This window comes from Olea europaea, chromosome 21 (assembly GCF_002742605.1).
Source record: "Olea europaea var. sylvestris chromosome 21, O_europaea_v1, whole genome shotgun sequence".
In the NCBI taxonomy this organism is placed as follows: domain Eukaryota; kingdom Viridiplantae; phylum Streptophyta; class Magnoliopsida; order Lamiales; family Oleaceae; genus Olea; species Olea europaea.
Genome location: NC_036257.1, coordinates 13,957,568 through 13,980,229, shown reverse-complemented (window position 1 = coordinate 13,980,229; position 22,662 = coordinate 13,957,568). Strand labels below are relative to the sequence as shown.

Sequence of the window (22,662 nt, the reverse complement as noted above, 5' to 3'; positions counted from 1 at the left end):
TCATCGAATTCAAGCTTATTTTGCTCAAGTTCATTCACAAGTACTGATAAACTTGTATTACTCCCGTTTCAGATTATTGGGGCATTTTGTCATTGTCGTCTGGTAGCAAACATTCGTGCTAGATTTTTACCCAACAATGGGATTGCACAAGAAATAGGGTTGGGCATGGTCGGGTTGAAACCCAACTCATTCACTAAACCAACCCTTCGGGTCAATTTGATCGATTTCAAGACATTTTTCCTATTTAAAGTCCAATTTTCAAAAAATAAAATAAAAAAAATTGGACCATGTATCGAGCCAACTGGCAGAACACGATCCAAATCGACTCGATCCAAATCGATTCAATGGTTTAGGTGAACTTCATGATTAACTTGCACAATCCCATATACAAGTATTGATAAACTTTTACCTTTTTCAACATATAGATGCATTTTGTCTTCGATGTTTGGCAAGAAACGTTCGCTTTTGGCATCAAAATTTGTTAATTTAAAAACGTCTGATTAATTTCGATAATTGTCAATGCCCTACTTTTTTTTCAATATACTAATTGATTTATTTCTTAAACAACTTATTTAAATATTAATGGAATCTCACATCTATTATATGCTTTCAAGACCTCATCCATTCTTTGCAGTGGACTGAAGATACACAATTCTCATATGTTGATATTATATATGTAATATTAAATAAAATAAAATACTAAAATTAACATGATTGATTTCAACTTCTTTTTCATTTTTTTAATACCGAAAAATATATTTTACCTAACAAAAAAAGTGTACAAATATCGAAAATATAGATTGAATTACATTTCGAACATCAATGAATTTATACTTTGTGTTTAGTGTACATATTGTTGTATGCATTTTATATAGCAATCAATTGCTGGACAGTAATGGGTGTTACATGTGAACCACTAAAAATAATATCAATGAAAGTGCGAGCAGTTGTTTGTGTTGGATGATATATGTCCCAAAAAATATGATTACTTCTATTGGAACAATAATCAGAAACAGGCGTGCAAGGAAGCGCGGCTCTCAATCTCCCTAATCCACAACAAGCAACCTTAGTCTCATTGAAACCTGGAAAACCGAACTCATTTCTTAGATTAGATAAACATAATCTAAAAACGTCACAATAAGAAATTCATGAACAGTCTTCTAATGTTCTCGAAATCATTATTTGATTATGAGTTTAATACAACACATACCGTAAGTTGCGGGATTGTCGATAAAGTTTGTAAAGATACTATACGCATCAAGATAGGAGTAGTGCAAGTCCTTATGCTCCGATTTCAATTCTTGCAACATTGTTTGGAGTCCTATGTTGTACTTTTTGGACAAGGAATTCACCTCTTCATTGCATTCATTACTTGTACTTTGAAATCTTTGCTTTGGGGCGCAGCCAATTGGTGCTGTCCCAACAGCCAAAAATTTACGTGCCCCTAGACCATATAATCTCTGAATCCATAAAATTACTTTTAAGTTGTGAAAATTGAACTCTTAAATAATCGTGTACTGAATAACGAAATTTATGTTACCTTGAGCACCTCTTTGAGTGACGAAACCATGTGATTAACAAATTGTTGAGGAGAATTTCCAGATTTCGAAAAGTTAATTAGATCGTTGCTCCCGATTACGACTGGAAATAGTGATTTTGATAAGTGTTCTTGGGCATTGGCTGTTCCCAGTTTTTTCACAAGCCTTTGATGAACTAGAGAGAAATACCCTAGTTGGACTGGCAATGGAATTGTTTGCTTCTGAAATAAAGAAATAAATCGAGTTAGATTTCGCGTTTACGGCGATGTCTTAGTTGGGAGAGCGTTTGACTGGAGTCTGGAGATATGAAAGTCGCGTGTTCGATTCACTTACAAGAACGTCCTCATTTGTGGTGTTGAAGATTCCGGCTCCTCCCGAGGCGAAGCTTACACCTTTCATGAAAACATCGTTAGGTTGCGAAAGATATGGCGGGGCTGTCGATAGACCCAACTTCTCAGCTGTCAAACAAGACGATAATAAGAGGGAAAAAAAAAGGAGTTAAAATCTTGTTTATAGTTCTATATCTCCATCTAATTCGGTCGAGTACTAGTTAATGTGGCTTTAATGCATGAAAAGTCACCTAAGAAATCTGCAGAATTCTTGCCATTAGAAAACCTTCCCGTGGCTATTCCGCCGGGATAGTCGACCCCGTTGTGAGGGAAATCTGCTTGAAGAGCGGAGAGCGCTAAGTATTTGTTGTTGCCAACGTCGACTAGGGAGTCGCCAAACACGTACATTGCCGGCACGCTCTGCGCTTTCGAATAAGAATTAGCGAAATAAAGGACGAGGAAAAAGAGAAAAAAGCAAGAAAAATTGGCCATGATAGAGATTATGATTAATTTTCCCTCTTTATCTCAGAAAGTTGATGGAATAATCGAATTTGTTTGGCTTTTAAAGGGATTGTGAGAAGTTAAATAATCAATTATTTTCGCATAAGCAGATTTAACCTTGATTGAATTCAGTTTTAGCTTCTTCAGATTTCTATACTATTTCTTGTATTTAGCCATGTTTGAAGGTGACGTTCACACATGGAATCAATCTTGTATTCAAACTTCAAAGTGAATGAGTTATAGATATTATATACTTTATAATAAAGGGATAAAACGCACCAACTAAGACAAATAATAGATAAGTTCCGTTTTTAATAAATTTAAATTCGAAATTACATGTATTATTCACTATTACAACATTCAAAGTAATGGTCATATTAATTTTAGTTCGTTTGACACGTTCTGTCTCGCCAATTAAATTTTGACACATCATTGTAAATTCGAGATTGAGGCAACAAATTTGGACTCATTGAAATTTTATTTTGGGTTACATTGTCGAGTGAAGTGATTGGACGAGTACCTAATGTTATTTTGTTAGCACATGAAATATTGACTCATTTTTTAGTCTTATGCTATTCCAAGTTTTTTGGGTTTTTTACACATTATTTGTATACAAGTCAAAGGAAAGTACAGACTACAATGAATTTATAAAAAAAAAAAAAAGGTTGAACCCCAATCCTAAGGGCCCCCACCGACCCTGCCCTGGGCCATCGTGGAGGAGGTAAATCGCAGGATGTGCTTCCCAGGAGCCAGAGTGGAGAGCACATGGATAGGCCAAGGCTGTTAACCCATATGGTAACTCCCGCTTGCAACAAAGCCAATTCCACATTGCGGGGAATCGAACTCTGCACACTGCCGCGCTGAACCCTATCCGCTCTCCGCTTTGCCGTTGGGAGATATGCCCTGGGGGCGACTACAATGAATTTATAATTATATGTCATGTCTTGACTAAGTTATATAAAATTTGAACCAACCTTGAGGCACAGGGTAGAAACCCCTACCGAGCACTCACATTATGCGAGGTGGACGGGTTTTTGACCAATTTTTTATACAAGTGATTTTTTACACAAGCGGGTCCTACATGGGACCCACCTACTGTGAGATGTTGGTGAACCCCTACCCGATAAAACAGCAAAACTCATAAAATTTCTTCCAACATCATGCTCTCGTATAGACTTCCTTATATTCTTAATCTCGCGCGAGTCTTCCTCGTGCTCATGCTAGCAAATAGCAATCAAGTGTCAGCTCTCATTCTAACATTATTCTAAATAATATAATCGATTTAGGGTAATGGGTTCCAGAGAGGTCTTCTCCTTGCGTACACTGGGTTCTTCCTCCAAGGAGTGGCTCCATAAATTTGTATCATTAAAAAGCACCCTTTTAACTTACATAGATTCTTGTCTATCCAAATATGGAATTAAAATGAGACAAGATAAGCATCAGATAGATGGTAACAATGAATTCTAAAGAAGTGTAAATCTTTTACATCTAGTCTCATCAAAGTTCATACTTGAAAGAAATATAACAATAATTCTACTAACCAACAAGAAAATATAATGAAATCTCAAAGTAGCACGATATAACTCATTGAGCACAAGTAGAAGCAGAAGGAAGGATTGAAAGTACTAAAAACCGATGTGAATTGAGGTTTAAGAAATATCTACACCCGATCATCTTGCTTTAGATGCTGCTTGATGATCAATTTGAAGCCATCTTCTGTGCTTCCCTTATGAGCCAGAATTTGCAGGTTACAACAAAGTACCAAAACATCAAATGGCTTCAAATTTTCAAGAACATTTGGAGCTCGATCATAATCCTAAAAGGACAAAATATTATTCCGTTCAGTTATGAATTCATTGCATAAACAAGATGCCCCATCCAGGAAAAAAGTTAACCTCACCCCTTTCGGTGAGTATCAGGTTACAATTTTATACAGGAAATATATTTCAAAAGAGGTATGAACGATATACAGAGGTGGTTTAATTTGATGCTTCTTCTGAAATAAATTGCCAAGGATCCGCTCACCTTTTCAGTTACAATGACAACTGGTTTAGTAGCAAACTTGGATTCAAGTTCTTCAAGTCTTGCACTTATCATGTCAAGGTCCTACGTTTAAGGAAACATGAAAGTTATTTGAAACTACCAAATGAATGGAACATCAATGAACATTGAAGAAAGTGGAAGATATGGAACAAAAGCAATTAAATTGTGGTTTTAAGGAACATCAACTCAGTCATAATATCCTCGTAGCACAGAAATGATGATAGAGACAAAGCTTATATCAGAAGACAAAGATACCTCGAGTTGAAATAAATGGTGGTCACTGAAGTCTAGCCGATCTACAATTGTTGGTCCCATCTACAAAGAGTTAATCACCATTAGAATCGTAAAGTACTTTGGTACTTCAAATACACAACAAATTTTTGTGTCAAATTTTTATCTCAAGATAGTCAAGTATCTGCACAAATACACTTGAGTCCGTTTGATTGTAAAGATGGAATTTGGGTGGAAAGAAAACGAATTCCAGTGAATTGAATTGTCTAGAAATTGTTTTCCTGAAAATTGTAAATTATTGTATTTGACTAGTATAATTTTCCACTTAAAAAATGTTTAAATAAAAGTGTTTTTTTGTGTTTGTTTGGTTTTGTTTTATATGAAAATTGTTAACCCTGTTCACGGTGGGCAAAAATTATGTTACCCACCTACCCACATCGGCAGGTCAAACAAATATTTTTTTTTTTTTTTTTTTTTTCCCAAAAAAAAAAAAAAAAAAAAAAAAAAAACTATCTTTTGGTGTTCGTTTGACTTTGTTTTACATGAAAATTGCAAATCAAATGGAAATATTTTTTTACAATAATTCTTAAAATTTGTTTCCATTGCCAACAAAAAATAAAATAAACGAAAAAAAAATCTTCGAAAATGAATTCTCACCATTCCAAAACATGGAAAATCTTTATGTGGCATAAAAATGTGGAAAATGAATTCCAAGGAAATTTTTGTCAATCAAACACCCAAAATATGGAAAGTTGGAATTCAAATTCCATTTTCCATGGAATTTCCTTGCTATCAAACACACCCTTAATTAAAATAAGAAAACCGAGAAAGATTACCTCCTCTATCCTCTGAATGAAGGAGTCAGCAAATCCGATGCCAGAAACACATAATACAATCTTATTGTCTACAACATTCAGTGGAATTCTACTAGACATGTTTCCAACTCTCAAAAAGTGTGACGGAGCCATTTTAGTGAAGAATACAGGGAGAACCTTTTGAACTTCTCGAATTGTTGATTCAAGGGCTTCAATATCATGTTTTGCAACCTGTAAGGCTCCTTTATATTATAATCCATGGTATATCTGAATTTTACTACTTGTTGTGCAAACAAAAATATAATATTTGCATATACCATGAGGATAAGGGAAATTGAATGAATAAAAGACAGAACTAGATGGGTAAATGTTTTCATACCAAGTCTGCATGATGGATGACAATGATATCTGCTCGGTTGAGTGCAGTCAAAGGTTCCCTTAGAGGTCCAAGTGGAAGTAATTGACCATTTCCCCACGGCATCATTGCATTCACCATTACAATCTCTAGGTCACGCCATAAACTCAGATGCTGTCTTCCAAATAAGAACAGTTCACAAACATGAGCGAGTCAAATCCAACCTTATGTTAGATATTTAAAATTTTATGAATGATCTACCTGAGAAGTCCAACTTCAAAAATATGCAGAGACAATCAAGAAAGGTGATCGATACAATATATTAGTGAAAACTTGAAAATAACAGAAATTACAAAGCATCAGTGTTGAACAGGCTCTCATATGCAAAATTGCAGAAAACCAAGGAAGTTCTAGTCTCCTCCTCCTCAAACTCCCATTCACCCCGAATGAGAGAGAGTTGAAGGAATAATAGTTAAGGATTTAATAATTTCGAAAGAAAAATCCAAGTGCATGGTTAGTGTTAAGTATGATGAACAAGATTTTAGCTTCGTTTCTTCCTTATTGTTGTCCATACTCTCTAATCCACCCCACTAAACATGCCATAAGCCATATATTGGAGATGTTGGACATGAATGCTAGCATCAATCTTCTGAAACTAAATGGAACCAATACCTGCATTCCATCATCTAGGATTGCAGCACCAATATGTCCTGAGTTAGAATGATTGTTCACTTTTTCATGGGACAGAAGCCTCTCATAGTATGTACTATTGTGAAGATTCATGTAACCATATTGTTTAAGAAAGCTATAGGCGGTGGCAGCTCGATTTGCACCCACGCCAATCTTAGCAGATGTCCCACACAGATGCCTCTGAAGCATTTTAGCTTCATCCGCACCACCATAACCCTGAAAAAGAGAAAATCTTTCCCACTTTCCTATTTTAAGAAAATTGCAAATGAATACGGAAAAGTCCATCATTACATAGGCATAAGGATTCTTTACAAATTGCACTTAGATGTCTTCAATGTCTTAGAAACTCGAGGAACAGTGAAGAATCAAGTAGGAGGATAAAGGTTCCGTCTATCTAAACTTGACATTGATAAAATACTCTATAACGCCAATTATACATAGCTAAAAGCAATTTAAAAGGTTATCACCTCGTGCAACCCTGCAAACTGCCAAAAAAATGGAAAGAAAGAAGAAAGGAGGGAGAGAGAGACCCTTGTAAGAATAAGAGGAGGTATTCCAGTATCGGCTAACAAGCGCGCAACAAACTCCACCATTGGAGTCTTTCCATTGCCTCCCCATGTCAAATTCCCAACACTAATCACTGGCACTGGCAACCTTACCATTCAGTAATACAAAAAACATAGTATCAACAGCATTTATATATTAAAAATCATCATTATAATAATAAATGTAATCCCACAAATAAATCAAGAAACTGGAAATGAAAAAGTTGAAAACTTTCAGGGTTTTCGGTATCCAAAAGGGCAACAGACTCCAGTAAGCCTAATGGGAAATAAGCAGTAAAAAAAGTCTAATACGGATGCTTTCTTCAACATTTTATTATAGTACATCCAGAAAAATTGTGGAAATTCAAGAATTTACCGATACACGGTGAGGAGGTTGAGGCGGAATAGGCGGTGGCGGAGGGAAATAGCGAACCTGTAGAGATTGGAAGCCAAGGAGAGAAGTGGGATCAGAGAGAGTTGCAGCGGAGACAAACTGGAGAATCTTTGAGAGAGAGGCGTATATGCTACTTGGTTCACTGCTCTTCTCAGTTTTTCCATTCAAGAATCGAATGAGCAGAGGGGAAAAGCAAGGAAATCATTGGAACGAGTTAATTAGTTCCTGCAAGAGTTTCGCTTATGGGAACTAGAGCCTTTGTAATCGGGCAAATACATGAAATTGATCCAAATAAAATAAAAGATGCCATTTTTCAAATTAACTATTGACTTTTTTAAACAATTGTAACTATCTAAAATATCCTTAAATAAATATTAAAAATAACCTATTTCATAATAAAAATCTTTTATTTAAGTCTTTAAAAAATTAACAAGTAATTTTTCTAAAAATTTGAAAGAATTATTAATTTTTATGAATAATTATAAAATGAAAAAATCCAAATATAAGAGAGGATCATATAATATAAAAAAGATTGTTAAAAATAAAAAAGAAATTAAGTTTGAACAAGAAATTAATAAGATAGGATATCAAGAATAATTATATGCATCACAAGAAATATTAAAATGTTTCAAAGAAAACTTATTAGAAAATTTTACGAAATGAATTGTAAGATCAATAATCATAAAAGATATACAAGATATCATAAACAAATTAGAAAAAATAAAGAAAAATATCTCAAAATATATACCTTTTAGAACAGAATAGGTATGATAACAGACATTGATATTATAAATTCTCAAACATTACTAGATTTTGAAGAATTACTTAAAAACTTATGAAAAGACCAATAAAAAATAGATTACCACAAGCATACAAAAAATTAGTTTTTAACCTTACCTTATGATTTTATATACGCTTAATAACAAATAAATTAACTAAAACAAAGATAAAAGAATTTTTAGAATATTAGATTCTTAGATTTTTGTTCGCTCATAGTAGCACCCATCTTGTTTGTATCAGAACCATATAGATCATGAAAAATCATAAAAATAAATAATTATTATCAATGTATTGAAGAAAAAGGATGTTATATATTTTTCAACCCTATCCCTAATAAATTAAAAATAATAACATTATATGTAATTAGGAATTTACCTAGAGAAATAAATGAACAAATATTACATAAATTAATTGTAGGATTTATCAAAGATAGACGAACATATGAAATAATTATCGAAATATTTGAAAATGAATTATACTTTAGAGAAATATTTGAATCATTATAAAAATATAATAGAAGAAACTAAAAATATTTTAGAAAAAAAGTTAAGAAGAATAAGATTAATAAATAATAAAATTTTAGATGAATTATTAATACCTGGAGATATAACTAAAACTCAAGAAAAACAAATATTAAAATTAAAACAAGAAACGTATAAAGAAAAAGCAATGTATTATGAAAAATTAAAAGAACTAACAAATATTGAAGTTATAAAACAAAAGTATAATAAATTGATAAGAGATTGTAAAAATGCTGAGTATATAGCATTTTATTACTGTTAATCAAAAAATTGATAAAAGAAAATGTCAATTAGTGAACATATGGAAGAATTAAACATTTAATAAGAACATTAATAAATGATGTACAAGAAATAAAGAATGAAATAAAAGAAGCAAGAAATGATATAAATATATTGAAACTTGAAGTCAGAAAATTAAACGAAAATGAAGAAAAGAATAATATAATAGATAAAAATTTATAGAAAAGGAAATAACTAGAATAGGGAAAAAACATATTGAAAGAAAAAATATAATAATAGAAACAGGAAGCATGGATGGCGAATTTAGAAAAAAATATATTACCTAAAATATTAGAAAAAGAGGAATCTAGAGAAAAAATGATAGGTAAACAAAAAATTGAAGAAAACCAAGACAAAGAGAATGAATGAAGAATTAGATCTATTTATAGATAATTTTGATCATTTAAGTTTAGAAAGTATAGATGATGAATACCAAATCTTAATGAATACTGGAAGAGGATATAATCCCGTAGGAATCTCTAAACAATAATCAATAGATCCAGATGAAAGTTATGCTCCTATGTATAATAAATCATATAGACAATTTTATGATAAAATTAGAGAAAAACAAATGCCTAAAGGAAATAAATATAGTAATAGATTTGAATTAAATAATAATTATTTTAAACCTGTTAACTATGAAGGAACAAAATTCGACTTAGATTGCAAAATAGACACTAAGAAAGCCTTAATAACTTGGGCAGATTTAATGATATTATTCTTTTTATATAATAAAGATGATACATGGGAAAATACTGAAAGAAAAATAGATTTTTTAATTGCATCTTTTGAAGGAAATGTCAGAAATTGGTGGAAAGGAATTAGTAGTGATACAAAATCATTAATAAAAAGAAATGTACAAACAAAAATAATGAAGTCAGATAAACTAGGAATAGAAAGATTAGTAGAATATATTGCAGATGAATTCTTAGGAGAAAATTGGTTAAGAAATTATGAAGAAGAAGCAATACGAGAAAAAAATAATGCAAGAGTTAAGTTAATTAATTTAACAATTTGCGATATGTGTAAAATAAAAGAATATACTTGTGAATTCAAGGATTACTATTATACTCAATTTTATAGTAATGAGAATCAAGAAGTATATCAAAATATGTATTACAATAAATTATCAGGTTTATGGGCAATATATTTTAAAATAGAATTTGAAAAATATATTAAAGAAAATATAAGAATACCTAGAACATCATGATCAAGAATAAAATTCTTGTTTGAAAGACTTTCATATATATGTCAACAAAACAATTATTGAAAAAATTAGGAAAATTAACTAGAATATGTTGTGAAAATATGGAAAAACCTACAAGATGGGAATGTAATTCTGAAAAATAAAATAAAATAAAGTATAAAAAAGGAAAGTTTAAAAAATACAGAAACTTTAAGAAAAAATACATAAAACCTGGAAGGAGATATTATAAAAGGAAAAATAATATACAAAAAAATAAACATTATAAGAAAGATAAAAAAGCAATATAAGTATTGGAATTGTGGAGAAATAGGTCATAAAAGTCCTGATTGCACAAAGAAAAAAGTGAAAATATTACAAAATGATTATTTTGAAATAGAAAGTGAATTAAGTGAAATATCTGATATTAAACATTACAATAATCAAAAAATATTTATAAGTGAAGCAGATTCAAAAGATTATGGATCAGAATCTGAATAGAGAAATTGAAGAAATAGAAAATAATAATATAGAAATTCAAGAATATGAGGGAATAGAAGGTTATGAATTAAAAGTAACTTTTGATAATAATAAATTTAAGAAAATACAGAAGTTATCCCTAGATTTGAAAATAGGAAAATGGAAAATTCTAGATAGAATATGGAGAAGTGAAAGAATAGCAATAAATGAATACTATAAGATTGAAAAAACTATAGATGTTAGGACTACTCAAGGAACACATAAAATAAATTTTTTAACAAAAAGTACAGTATCAGAATTATTATAAAAAATAAGTAAAAAATATAGTGAAAAGTTCCATTATGTTTATTTAGCAGGAATACAAATAATGTTTAAATCCTTATTTAGGGAAGGAATAGATTCACCATTAACTGTAAGTTTACATGATGGAAAAATTATAAATCTGGAAGATGGTCATTTAGGAACTATAGAAGGAAACTTAATATATCAAAAGTTAATATTTACTTGCTACCCAAAATATTGTGTCTCATTGAAGGATAAAAACTTTAATAAAGTCTTTTGATTACATTTCAAATTACATATAATGGAACCAAGAGACCAAATTATGACTATGGAATATAGGGCATTATATACATTTACTAATTCTGATTATGAGAATATTTATTCCAATAAATCATACATAGAAATTCATAAGGAATGTAAGGATATTAGTAAAATAGTGGAACCAAACAAACAAATAAATCTTATTCTAGAAGAATATGAATTTAATATAATTAAAAATAAGCCTGAAATAACAGAGTTAAGAGAAAAAGAAGAAGAAGATTATGAAATAATATTTCACAATGGAAGGTTGATAAAGAAATCAAAAAGTCTTAGACTACCTAATAAAAAGGAATATTTAGGATAAATTAGTGGTATAAAAGAAATAAAATCTCATGGAAATATTGGAAATATGAAAATAGAAGGAAAATATTTCAACGGTAGAAGATATATAAAAGGACCAAATATATTAATAGATACAGGAGCTGATGAATGTCATATGGCTGCAAATAAAAATGAGGGATTAATGACTTACAAGATAAAACCATATGAATACAAGAATTTTGATGGACAACTATATATTATAGAATTAAAGGTAAAGGTACCAATAAAATAGGAGGGATTGATCTTTTAGTACTATGTTATTTGGATGAAAGTATCGATATTGAACCTCATATATTATTAGGAATGAGTTTCTTAAATGAATTAGAAAATTATAGTATAAAAAGATAAGGGTTATATATAACTCATAAAGGACACACTACATTATGTAAAATAGGAAGTGGATGAATAATCAAATAAGTTTTTCATTAGCAGTATATATACGAGTTACTGTAGTTGAAACAAATATAACAACTTGTGGCTTAATTGATACAGGAAGTGATATAACAATTTTTAAAAATTTCTTAATAAAATCATGGAATAAAAATAGTAAAATAAAAATAACAGGAGTGACTGGAGAAAGCACTAAAATAATTGACAGTGCTGAAAAAGTTAATAAAATACTTGGCAGTAAGTAGGTTATAATAAATAAAGTATACAATTATAATAAACGAGAATGTGATATATTATTAGGAAATGACTTTATTCAACAATTTCAATATTATAAACAAAATAATTACATGATAATGTTACAAACACCTTGTGCACATCTATTAAAAATACCAAGAGAATTTAGACCCTACAGAGTTCAGCCAACTCAGCGTGGTGATAAATGAGAAAAACGACTAATAGTACAAGATGAATTAAAAAATAAAAAATTATCATATAAAAAGATCCTAAAAACTGAAATAGAAATAAGTATGGAAAAAATCATAGAACAATTAGAGAAAATTTATGGAGAAAATTCATTATTATTTTGGAAATCATATCATCCTAGAGCTAAAATAGAATTAACAGAAAATGTTATAATAAGAGTTAGACTAATGATGTATACCTTACAGGATATGCAAGAATTTAAAATTCAAATAAAAGAACTATTAGAACAAAAGTTAATTAGACTCAGTAATGGACCTTATAGTAGTCCAGTTTTTATGGTTATGAAACATTCTGAGCAGATTAGAGAAAAAACTAGAATGGTAATAAACTATAAGGAATTAAATAAATATACTAAATTTGATGGTTATTTTTTACCAAATAAAGAAGTCCTAATAAACCTTGCAAAATGAAAACAATATTATTCCAATTTGATTGTAAATCAGGATTTTGGCAAATAAAAATGGAAGAAGACAATATACAATATATAGCTTTTAGCACACCTCAAGGAAAATATGGATGATTAGTTATGTCATTTGATTTAAAAAATGCATCTCAAATAATTCAAAGGAAAATGGATAATATATTTAAAAAGTTTAGTGATTTTCTTATTGTTTATATAGATGATATACTAATATGCTCTAATAATAAAAAAAAAAATAGGAATCATTTATTATAATTCATAAATGAATGCAAAAAGGAAGGAATTGTACTTTCTAAAAAGAAATCTATAATTGAGAAACAAGAAATAGATTTTTTGGAATTATCAATAGATAGAAAATGAATAAAATTACAGAATCATATATCTAAAAAGATAGAAAGCTTTTCAAATGAATTAAAATCCAAAAAACAAATACAAAATTTTTTAGGATGTTTAAACTATGCTGAAAGATTTATTGAAAATCTCGCAAAAAAGAGACATAAGATACAAATTTTACTTAGGAAAACAAATACTAAAGGTTGGAATAAAGAACATACTGAAATTGTTAAATCATTAAAAGAAGAATGTAAAAATCTACCAAAATTAAGGTTACCAGATGAAAAAGATAATCTAATTTTAATACCAATGTCTCAAATAAATATTGGGCAGCTATATTAAAAACAGATTTAAATGAAATATGCAGATATTCAAGTGGAACTTTTAATCAAGCAGAAATAAATTATCCTACTCATGAAAAAGATTTTTTAACAATTATTAGAGGAATAAAAAAGTTTTCATTATTCCTTTTATCTAAAAAAATTATTGTTGAAAATAATAATTCTCAAGTTGTAAGACTTATTAGAAATAAGTTACCTATGGAACCTCAATATAGAAGGCTATACCGATGACAAGCATATTTATCATTCTACAATTTTGATATTGTTTATATTAAAGGAATAAATAATTATCTTGAAGAATTTTTGAGTAGGAATATCGAATTTGGAGATGGATAATATCAAAAATTCATTAATAGACGTCAAAAGACGAATGAAATTCCTCATGGAGGAATCAGAAGATATGAAAATTGGAATTGATCAATTAGAGCAAATGGCAGAATCTATCGAACAAAATGTCAAATTGCTGGTGGAAGTCTCTAATTCTCATTTCAAATATACCAAAGAATGGAATGATAAAATTGATGATATTACTTCACAATTTGAGTCATTAAATACCAAATAGGAAATACCAATAGATACAATCTCAAAAATACAAACATGTACACAGCCAGGAAGCAGCAATGGACCAAGCAATATCAAACGAGATATAGCAAGTCCCTGGAAGGTGACTATAAAAAATGGTGATGAACATACAAGAGTTATCAGGATCAAAACTGATGAAGATGATGATACCCCTTTATCATCAAAAGAAGAAAAATATAGATCATTTGCCAAAATTGTTTATGAATTGGAATAAAATGAATCATATTTTATTGCATCAGGAAATCATGTTTATCCCAGATTAATAATTACCAAAAATGCAGACCCTTTCATGGTCAAAATGGCAACAGGTTATGGATTTCTGGATTTAATCTATCCAGGAAAAGATCTAAAAGAAATTGAAAAATTTAATGATATATTCAGGGCAGAAGTTCAAAATTTGCCCAAGGGAGATCGATTTATATCAAATTTATTCAATAAGTCCCGAGGTTGATGAAAAAATATACTATCCTACTGAACATATTATCACAATTGGATATTTTGGCCGAGATTTTCAGATTGAAGTTGGCCGAAATAATAAACCATTGCCCAAAATCAATAAATCATGGATAAAATTCCGAAGAGCTTTGGGGATGAAAGTTCTTTACAATATTGCAAAAAACTTATATGATAAAAAATTCAGATGCTTGTGTCAATATGAAGGATGGACACTCCTTACGAATAATGGAAAAGAAAAATCTACTATTTTGAAAGAATATATCCAGAAATTTGATACTCATCAAATTAATGGAAGTCCTACAACAATCCAAGAATTATGCAGATTGAGAGAGTGCCCCACATGCAGACAAGACTAAAAAGATTGCTAAAAGATGAATGGAAGGGGACCTACCACTACCAAAGTATCTAGCCACCTGTATATGGAGCCAAAGATGGAGATGCAATAATAGAGGAAAAGATGTCCCTTTGATGAAAAAGAAAAAAACGCATGTGAAAATGTAGACCCCAGGAGGAAAAGAATATAAAGGCATGTGAGCCTTTTTCAAATTCTGATGTATGCAATGATGTAATATACTAATAATAGCAAGTTTCATGTATAAATAGAGGTCTTTGGGGAAAGAATGGGGCATCACGAGTTAGAAACCATTCTCTTTCCTTAAACTTTCTTTAAAATCAGTTTTTCTGGAAACCCCTTGTATACAATATAAATCTTGTATAAATCATTATAGAAATAAAATTCCAATATTTTGATATCAGAAAAATATGAGTTTCTAAGCTTTCTATCCCGTAGATTCTTGACAGATTGAAGAAGATAATTTCTTTCTTACTTTAATAAAGAGATAATTTCTCTACTTAAGATCCTTATTCTTAATTCTAAGAAAAGATACAGTGAGGGCAAGAAATTGAAATAGCAAAATTTCCATTAAGGCAAAAGGCCGTTTGAGGGAGCAGTTTGCAGATTCAGAGCCTGAAAGTCACTCGAATCTAAGAATACAGATTTAAGATCAAAAGTATGGTAAAATTATTGTCTTTGTTAAATTTAGAAAGAATTCTTCTAATATCTTGAAAGAATCGTAGGGATGATTACTTATCATGTTTGCAAAAATTTATCTATCATGTTATTATTATTTATCATAAAGCTTGTAAGGAATAATCTATATGATGCCAGGCTATACAATCAAAGGATTAGATAATCTGTTAGAAAGACTATTAGAAAAAATAAAAAATATTTTTTCTCAACTAGAGACTATGGATATATCATCTAAGGAATATGATAATCTTCAAGAATTATATGACAATTATATTACAGATTATGCTAATTTATTAGATCAAATGATGGAATTATATATTAAAATTCGAAATAAGAGAAATAGAAGAATTTTGAAACTATTCCAATAAATTTGGATATTTTGTGAAAAATATGGCAAACAATTTCATTAAGGGTAATATAGACATTTTAGCAAGAATGAATAGTGATAGGCCATTTAGAAAAATGCCCCGTAATAGCCCGTTTGTCTCCCGTCATTAGAGGAATTATAGAGTTTTGAATTTTATTTTTTATTTAAATGTGCAGTTAAAATTAATAAACTTTATTAATTTGTATGTAGAATATTTTATGATGTGAATGTATGATGTAAAATGTTATTATAGTAAATAATTTAATTTGTTAAAGTATGACAAATAGGGACTAAATAATTTTCGATATTTTTCGTAACAATTTTAAAAATAATCTTATTCATGCTTCAAATTTTATTATCGAGTCATTTTAAAAAAAAGTTCAAAAGAATAAAATTACTTGTATATTAACCAAAAAAAAAAAAAGCATTTGTTTGGATAAACGATTTAGAGAGGTAAAATTGAAAGTAGGTGTTTAAAGATAATTGTTCAAGATTGAGTAAATTTAACCAATAATCACTGAACTTTACACTTGATTACTACTTGCTCACCCATCTTTCATAGATTACTGAATGCTCACTCATCTTTTCATATAATTACTCATTCACCACTCGTCTCTTTAAATAATTGGGCGATTTTTACGGCAAATTTTCGACAACTTCCGACCACAAAGAATGTCGAATTTTGATATTGTTGGAAAGCCCACGATATCCTCTTCAATTACCACCCAAAATCTCATTATAACTCCAAGGGATTCGATCGAAAAATTGCCTTAAAAGTTGCCCAAAAATTTTGAAAATCTGCCCAGATTTTCAAATTTTTTGGGCGACTTTTAAGGCAATTTTTCGACAACTTTCGACCATCAAAACTATCTAATTTTGATACCATTGAAAAGCCCATAATGTCCTCTTCAATTACCACTCAAAATTCCCCGATAACTCCAAAGGATTCGATTGGAATAAACTCACAAAGTCAGCATCCCGAACTTTGTCCAGATTTTCGCATTTTCAAGATGCTGATTTTATGGGTTTATTTCGACCGAACCCTTTGGAGTTATGGGGAAATTTTGAATGGTAATTGAAGAGAACATTGTGTTCCAATGGTATCAAAATTCGATAGTTTTGATGGTCGAAAGTTGTCGAAAAATTGCCTTAAAAGTCGTCCAACAAATCTGAAAATCTGGGCAGATTTTCAAAATTTTTGGGCAACTTTTAAGACAATTTTTCGATCGAATCCCTTGGAGTTATAATGAGATTTTGGGTGGTAATTGAAGAGGATATCGTGGGCTTTCCAACGGTATCAAAATTCGACATTCTTTGTGGTCGGAAGTCGTCGAAAATTTGCTGTAAAAGTCGTCCAATTATTTGAAAAGACGAGTGGTGAATGAGTAATTATATGAAAAGATGAGTGATCATTCAGTAATCTGTGAAAGATGAGTGAGCAAGTAGTAATCAAGTGTAAAGTTCAGTGATTATTGGTTAAATTTACTCGTTCAAGATTCATTCCTTTTTAGAGTAAATTTGAAAATAATTATTTTAAAGAGGATAAAATTAAAAGAAATTTTGATATATGTTACCGAGTGCTTGGCAGTGTATATTCGACTTGAAGTATTTAACATTATTAAGTCTTCATAAATTTATTCTAAAAACTCATTTGTTATATTATCAAGGATTATTTCTTGAATAATTCTATTTGTACCGAATTGTGGGTACCGAAATTTGTCCCCCTTCTCACAACACACAGAGGCCCCGCTTGAATATAGAAATTCCCAAATATGGTCCCACCTCCTATTATGAGTAAATGATTAGAAAAAAAAAATTATATGCATATAGCATTGTCCTTACAAATGATCTTTCTTGAAGACAATAAGCTTAAACTTCCAAATGTATAGATAAATAAGGAAGCAGAACATCCATAACAAAAGTAGCAAAATATAAACATTCGATAAACAAAGTAGCGATAGTATCCAGAGGATTATTAAAGGGAATTTATACATGTTTCAACTCAACTTCCTCATCAGTATGTTCCAAATGTATTCTCCCCGCTGTAAGTCATGTATAGGAAACCATCCTCATCTTTATTGTCCTCGTAAATGGTAGACATCATAGCAGCTGCAATAGCACGAACAATAAAATGCTCGAAAACAACAGAAATATTTTGTGCAACGTCAAAACTATTGAATGTTGTACTCACCAGTTGGAGGAAGAACGTTCTTGACGAAGATAAAAATTGCCTTCTCAGCACCGAGCTTAATCCTCTTTCGGACAACATAGACAAATTGTCCAACGGTCAGATCAGCAGGAACCAGATATCTGTATAAATCAAGATTGAAAATATTGCGTATGAGTTAATGAGGGAAATTTAACTGAATGACTGCATCTATCATATCGAACCTGTTATTTTTTGAGTTATTAGTAAGAAAAAGAACGAAGAAAAGCAATTTAAGGGCTTACACGGTTACACAGTTTACAATTGACTGGCATCCTATGCCAAATCAATTGTAAAAATTGGGAAGAAAAGGCCTGCTTTACACTTCAAAAACATTGACACCACCAACAATGAGAGAGAGAGAGAGAAATGCTGCAGGGATAGAAATAGCGGTTGTTGGGCTGGGATGCTGGGTAGGAGTTTGTTGTCACCACAAAACTTTAAAAGATAGATTTTGCTACTTGTACATAAAAATAATACATAAGTGATTACTGAAAATGATGTAGAGGGAAAATACTTGATGAAAAAGTTAACTGTGTTTTAAACTAGCAAATGGTAGAGTACAGCATTATATAATCCCTTATGTAAACCTTGGTATACATGTAGAAAGGTCTTTAAAAGATGCCCATCTTCAATATGTCGTATGTTATAACAATAATTCATGTACCATAAAACCTATCAGCAACTATAACACTCAGAGGATCTGTTCAGTAAGGCCCCATAAAACCTATCTCTTCAATATGTGGTATGTTAGAACCATAATTCATGTACCCTAAAATCTATCTGCAACCATACCACTCATAGGATCTGTCCAGTAAGAGGCCCATGTGGCATGACTTTTGAGAAGCCAAAAGAAGCTTTTGGAAGTTGCTTTTGGACCCATTAGGTTAATTTTATAAAAGTGTGTTTTTTTTTTTTTTTTTTTCCGTTTAGAAGAGTTTATAGAGGAAGATTGCCCAATGTAGCTTCCTCTAAAAGCTCTTTCGGAAGAGGAAGCTTTTTCAGAAATTAAGTTCCGAAAACCAACAAAGATAGTTTTCGCATGAAACTCTTCTACAAGAAGCAAAAGTGATGTAGAATCAATGGATTGAACTTAGGAATCACTTAAATCATTTAATAGTTAATTTAGCAAGTAGCGATCATATATGTAAGCAGCAGGATATGAAGTTGCAGAGAAGAGGAAGAGAAGGAGAAAGGCAGCAAAAAGGGGGGAGGAGGAACCAGAGAGAAAGGGGGAAGAAGACTTGAGGAGAAAACCAGAAGGGGAAGAATCAAGAGAAAGGGAGGAAAACTTGATCACCAAGCAAATTTATTTCGTTAATTCATCAACCTCCTTCAAGTTAAAGTACACATCCATATACATAGGAGAACACGAGCAATCCTAAAGCATAAAAGGGCCTAGGGCCAGCCTATAAATACAACCCAATTAAACTAATAAAACATAAAATAAATAACTAACAAGCCAACAAACCTAAAGCTAAGGGCTTGCGCCAACCCATTAATACAAACCCAACTCTAAATAAAATAAAATAAAAACAATCCAAAAATAACAAAAGGATGATGACCAAATCAAAAGGCAAAAGCGGAATTTGATAGACAGGCCGTAACTATAACAATAGTAATGAGATCAGCTTTATTTCCAAAACTATGCCAACTGAAAAGCAGAACAACGAAAAGAATATTGGCAGTATAAAAATTTAAACACATTTAACCATAGATATTTTCAACAACTAGAACCAAGTATCAAAAAGATATTGAAGATAACTGACTTCTTCTTGTCAATTTCTGGTATATCACTTCTTTCTGCCTTCTCCACAATAACCTGAATAACAGAAGCAGATAATAAGAATAGAACAAGTAGAAGGACAAGATGAAATATCAGGTACCCTACAAGTCTCAAACGCAAAAAATGAATTCTTCAATACCGGGATTCTATCAGGGTACTTCTCTCGGATTCTAGCAGCTTCTGCTTGTCGCCTCTCTGTAAAATTTTGAATTAATATCATTAGATATTAAGAATGACAATGTAAATTCCCCAAAAATGTAAAATTATGTATAGAAGAAGTGAGATGTTCTCAACTTAATAGGATATATGAGAATTAAAATTCACCTACCCAAGAAGAAGATATTTGCATTTGGAAGGAATTAAATTTTGAAAAGCACTCTGATTAAAAATTCAACATTCATTAGGAATAACAACAAATCATCCATTCATGTTATTGATGTGATATTGTTGTTCAAATTAAACAACAACAATAATAAAAAAAATAATAATAAATAAAAATAAATAAATTGGTCCATGCGACCTCACGACTATATATTTATTTGGCTGTTGGAGGCCGTCTTCTCCCGTTGTAAATTCAAAATTGATGACTTTTGCCTTAAAGTTTGGTACCATTTCGTGAATGTGGTGTATGCCTATACATATTGGATTCATGTTGAAGGCAAATACAGTACAAAAAACCATCAAGATTCCATATTACTTCCAAAATCAAATATCAAAGTCTTTAAAAGCCATATTCATATTTATCATTTGTGTTCATCAAATTTTCTAGGATTTGCACTTGTGTTTTGATGTTTAAATCCTTATGAGACTTGTTATAATCCTGCAAACCATTTGCCAACAATCTTCGAAGCATCTCAAATTCATAGGAGAAGGCGCAAATATCGTTTGAGGACAACAATATCGTGTTCAAGCCATTCATTGATACAAGTTCGAGATTATATTGTTTTTGGTGTTTTCGATTTATATTTTGTGATCTCTATTCCAATCCTGTGAATTTTTATCTAACAGTTATTTCCTCTCGTGCAACAATACAAATAGCAAAAAAACAAACATATCACACCATATTCGAAAAGTTTCACTCAACCAAGTCCCATTCAATATGAATTTTGCACAAGTACGCACAAAAAAGATTATTCACGCCACAGAAGTTCAAAAGAAACATTGCTCCAAATTAATCACATGCAATCCATTAATCAAAGCAAAAGAATCAAAATTCGAAAATGGCGTTAATCAACGAGCAGGTAACCGGAGAAAAAAGGTAACAGTGCATTTACCGAGTGGGTGTTCCAACTTGAAGGAGCTCTTGGCCATTGCGACTCGTTAAAGCTACAATTCGGACGATTAGTTCAACTGCGAGACGAAGGCAAAAGAGAAGGGGCAATTTCTAGGGTTTGTTAGTCGAGGGGAAAAAACAGAAAATTAATAATTAATTTATAAGAAAAGGAAACTTATCCTTTCCGTGACGAAAACGTGGTAAGAGGGTAATAGCACAAAAATTTGTGTTAAGGTATATTGCACTACTCGTCCCCAACTTTTGAGAAAATTAACATACCTACCCCAATCTTCTTTTGCCCAATATTTTTCTCTAACCTTTGAACAATTAGCAAACCTAGCCCATGTTGATATTTTCATTCAAAAATCTAATAAATTTGTGTAAAATGACAATCTTACTCTTTAAACAAAATAAATAAATAAACCAAAAAATGAAAAAGTTAAAGAACAAATAAAAAAAGCAAAAGACCAAATGAAAAAGGAAAAAAAAATTAAAAACATTTTTTTCCAACTCCATCCATTGCCTGCGTAATCAGGTTAGCTTTCTATTGTTTACGTCATCGCCTAGCCACATAATATTTCTCTTGTTTACATGACAAGGGTTCAAGGCCTGGGATCGAGATGGAAGATTTTTCTTTTCCCTTTTTTGTTCTTTGTTATATATTTTAATTTATTCATATTTTCTTTGCTTTGTTTCTTTTTGTTTGTGTAATATTATTAGTAACTTAAAAGTTACTTCAACTACTCAGCATCAAAAATTAATTTCATCCATATTCAAAATTATTTATTAGAATTATCACACATTTTGTAATCCCTATCATTATCCTTTCTACAAGTTCCTAATAGTCAATCCTAAACAAAGAATCTACTAATTTCTTAGAAGTTGGGGACAAAAAAAAAAAAAAAAAATTCCGGGATAGGTCTGCTATTTTGCACAAAGGTTAGGTATCAATAGTGTAATTTATTCAAATAACAAATATAAATAATTAATAACTCGATAATTAGAAAATATAAAACATGCTGATGACTAATTAATCATGACTTATGACTATTTGGTCTTATCTAGACCATTGTTCTACTTATTCTAGAAGTCTTTATTTGATTTAGATTGTATTTCACTATAACTATTTATAACTAGAATCACGATTTGACATGCTTCGTTTTTAATGATTCTCTTATACGAATTTTCTCTATCTAGTCATTTCATATAAGAGACTAATGTGAAATTTAGCAATTATAATCTTTCGAATTTAAAATGTTCCATGGCAAAAAAATCGAGTATAGCATTTCAAATCAGTTACAAAGCCTATGCACAAGCCCGATCTTTTTTCAAAAGAAAAAGGCGGCTATTACTTATTCGGTTGGTTGATGTAAAAAACCATAACCA

General features: G+C 30.6%; 3 protein-coding genes across 6 annotated transcripts; all 3 read right to left on the bottom strand.

Moving 5' to 3' along the window:
- Nucleotides 1-609: 609 nt before the first annotated feature.
- On the bottom strand, nucleotides 610-2,995 carry LOC111370156 (GDSL esterase/lipase At5g55050-like). Its single transcript, XM_022991853.1, has 6 exons — nucleotides 2,119-2,995; nucleotides 1,872-1,996; nucleotides 1,541-1,759; nucleotides 1,211-1,460; nucleotides 990-1,082; nucleotides 610-638 (listed from the first exon to the last, which is right to left on the bottom strand). The coding sequence occupies exons 1-6, from the start codon at nucleotides 2,357-2,359 to the stop codon at nucleotides 610-612; spliced, it is 957 nt and encodes a 318-aa protein (XP_022847621.1). The 5' UTR covers nucleotides 2,360-2,995.
- An 808-nt stretch (nucleotides 2,996-3,803) lies between these two features.
- LOC111370800 (probable tetraacyldisaccharide 4'-kinase, mitochondrial) lies at nucleotides 3,804-7,695 on the bottom strand. Of its 4 annotated transcripts, none has more exons than XM_022992670.1 (8): nucleotides 7,424-7,695; nucleotides 7,033-7,156; nucleotides 6,485-6,718; nucleotides 5,837-5,986; nucleotides 5,479-5,688; nucleotides 4,667-4,726; nucleotides 4,394-4,474; nucleotides 3,804-4,184 (listed from the first exon to the last, which is right to left on the bottom strand). In XM_022992670.1, the coding sequence occupies exons 1-8, from the start codon at nucleotides 7,603-7,605 to the stop codon at nucleotides 4,029-4,031; spliced, it is 1,197 nt and encodes a 398-aa protein (XP_022848438.1). In that variant the 5' UTR covers nucleotides 7,606-7,695; the 3' UTR covers nucleotides 3,804-4,028. The 4 variants fall into 4 exon arrangements, with proteins under 4 accessions (XP_022848438.1, XP_022848439.1, XP_022848440.1 ...); XM_022992671.1 differs by having other exon boundaries at nucleotides 5,635-5,688; XM_022992672.1 differs by lacking the exon at nucleotides 6,485-6,718.
- Nucleotides 7,696-17,877: 10,182 nt separating this feature from the next.
- On the bottom strand, nucleotides 17,878-21,435 carry LOC111370799 (autophagy-related protein 8C). Its single transcript, XM_022992669.1, has 5 exons — nucleotides 21,278-21,435; nucleotides 20,143-20,198; nucleotides 19,987-20,039; nucleotides 18,203-18,321; nucleotides 17,878-18,120 (listed from the first exon to the last, which is right to left on the bottom strand). Exons 1-5 carry the CDS (start codon nucleotides 21,312-21,314, stop codon nucleotides 18,026-18,028), a joined length of 360 nt encoding a protein of 119 aa, XP_022848437.1. The 5' UTR covers nucleotides 21,315-21,435; the 3' UTR covers nucleotides 17,878-18,025.
- Between the last annotated feature and the right edge of the window lie 1,227 nt (nucleotides 21,436-22,662).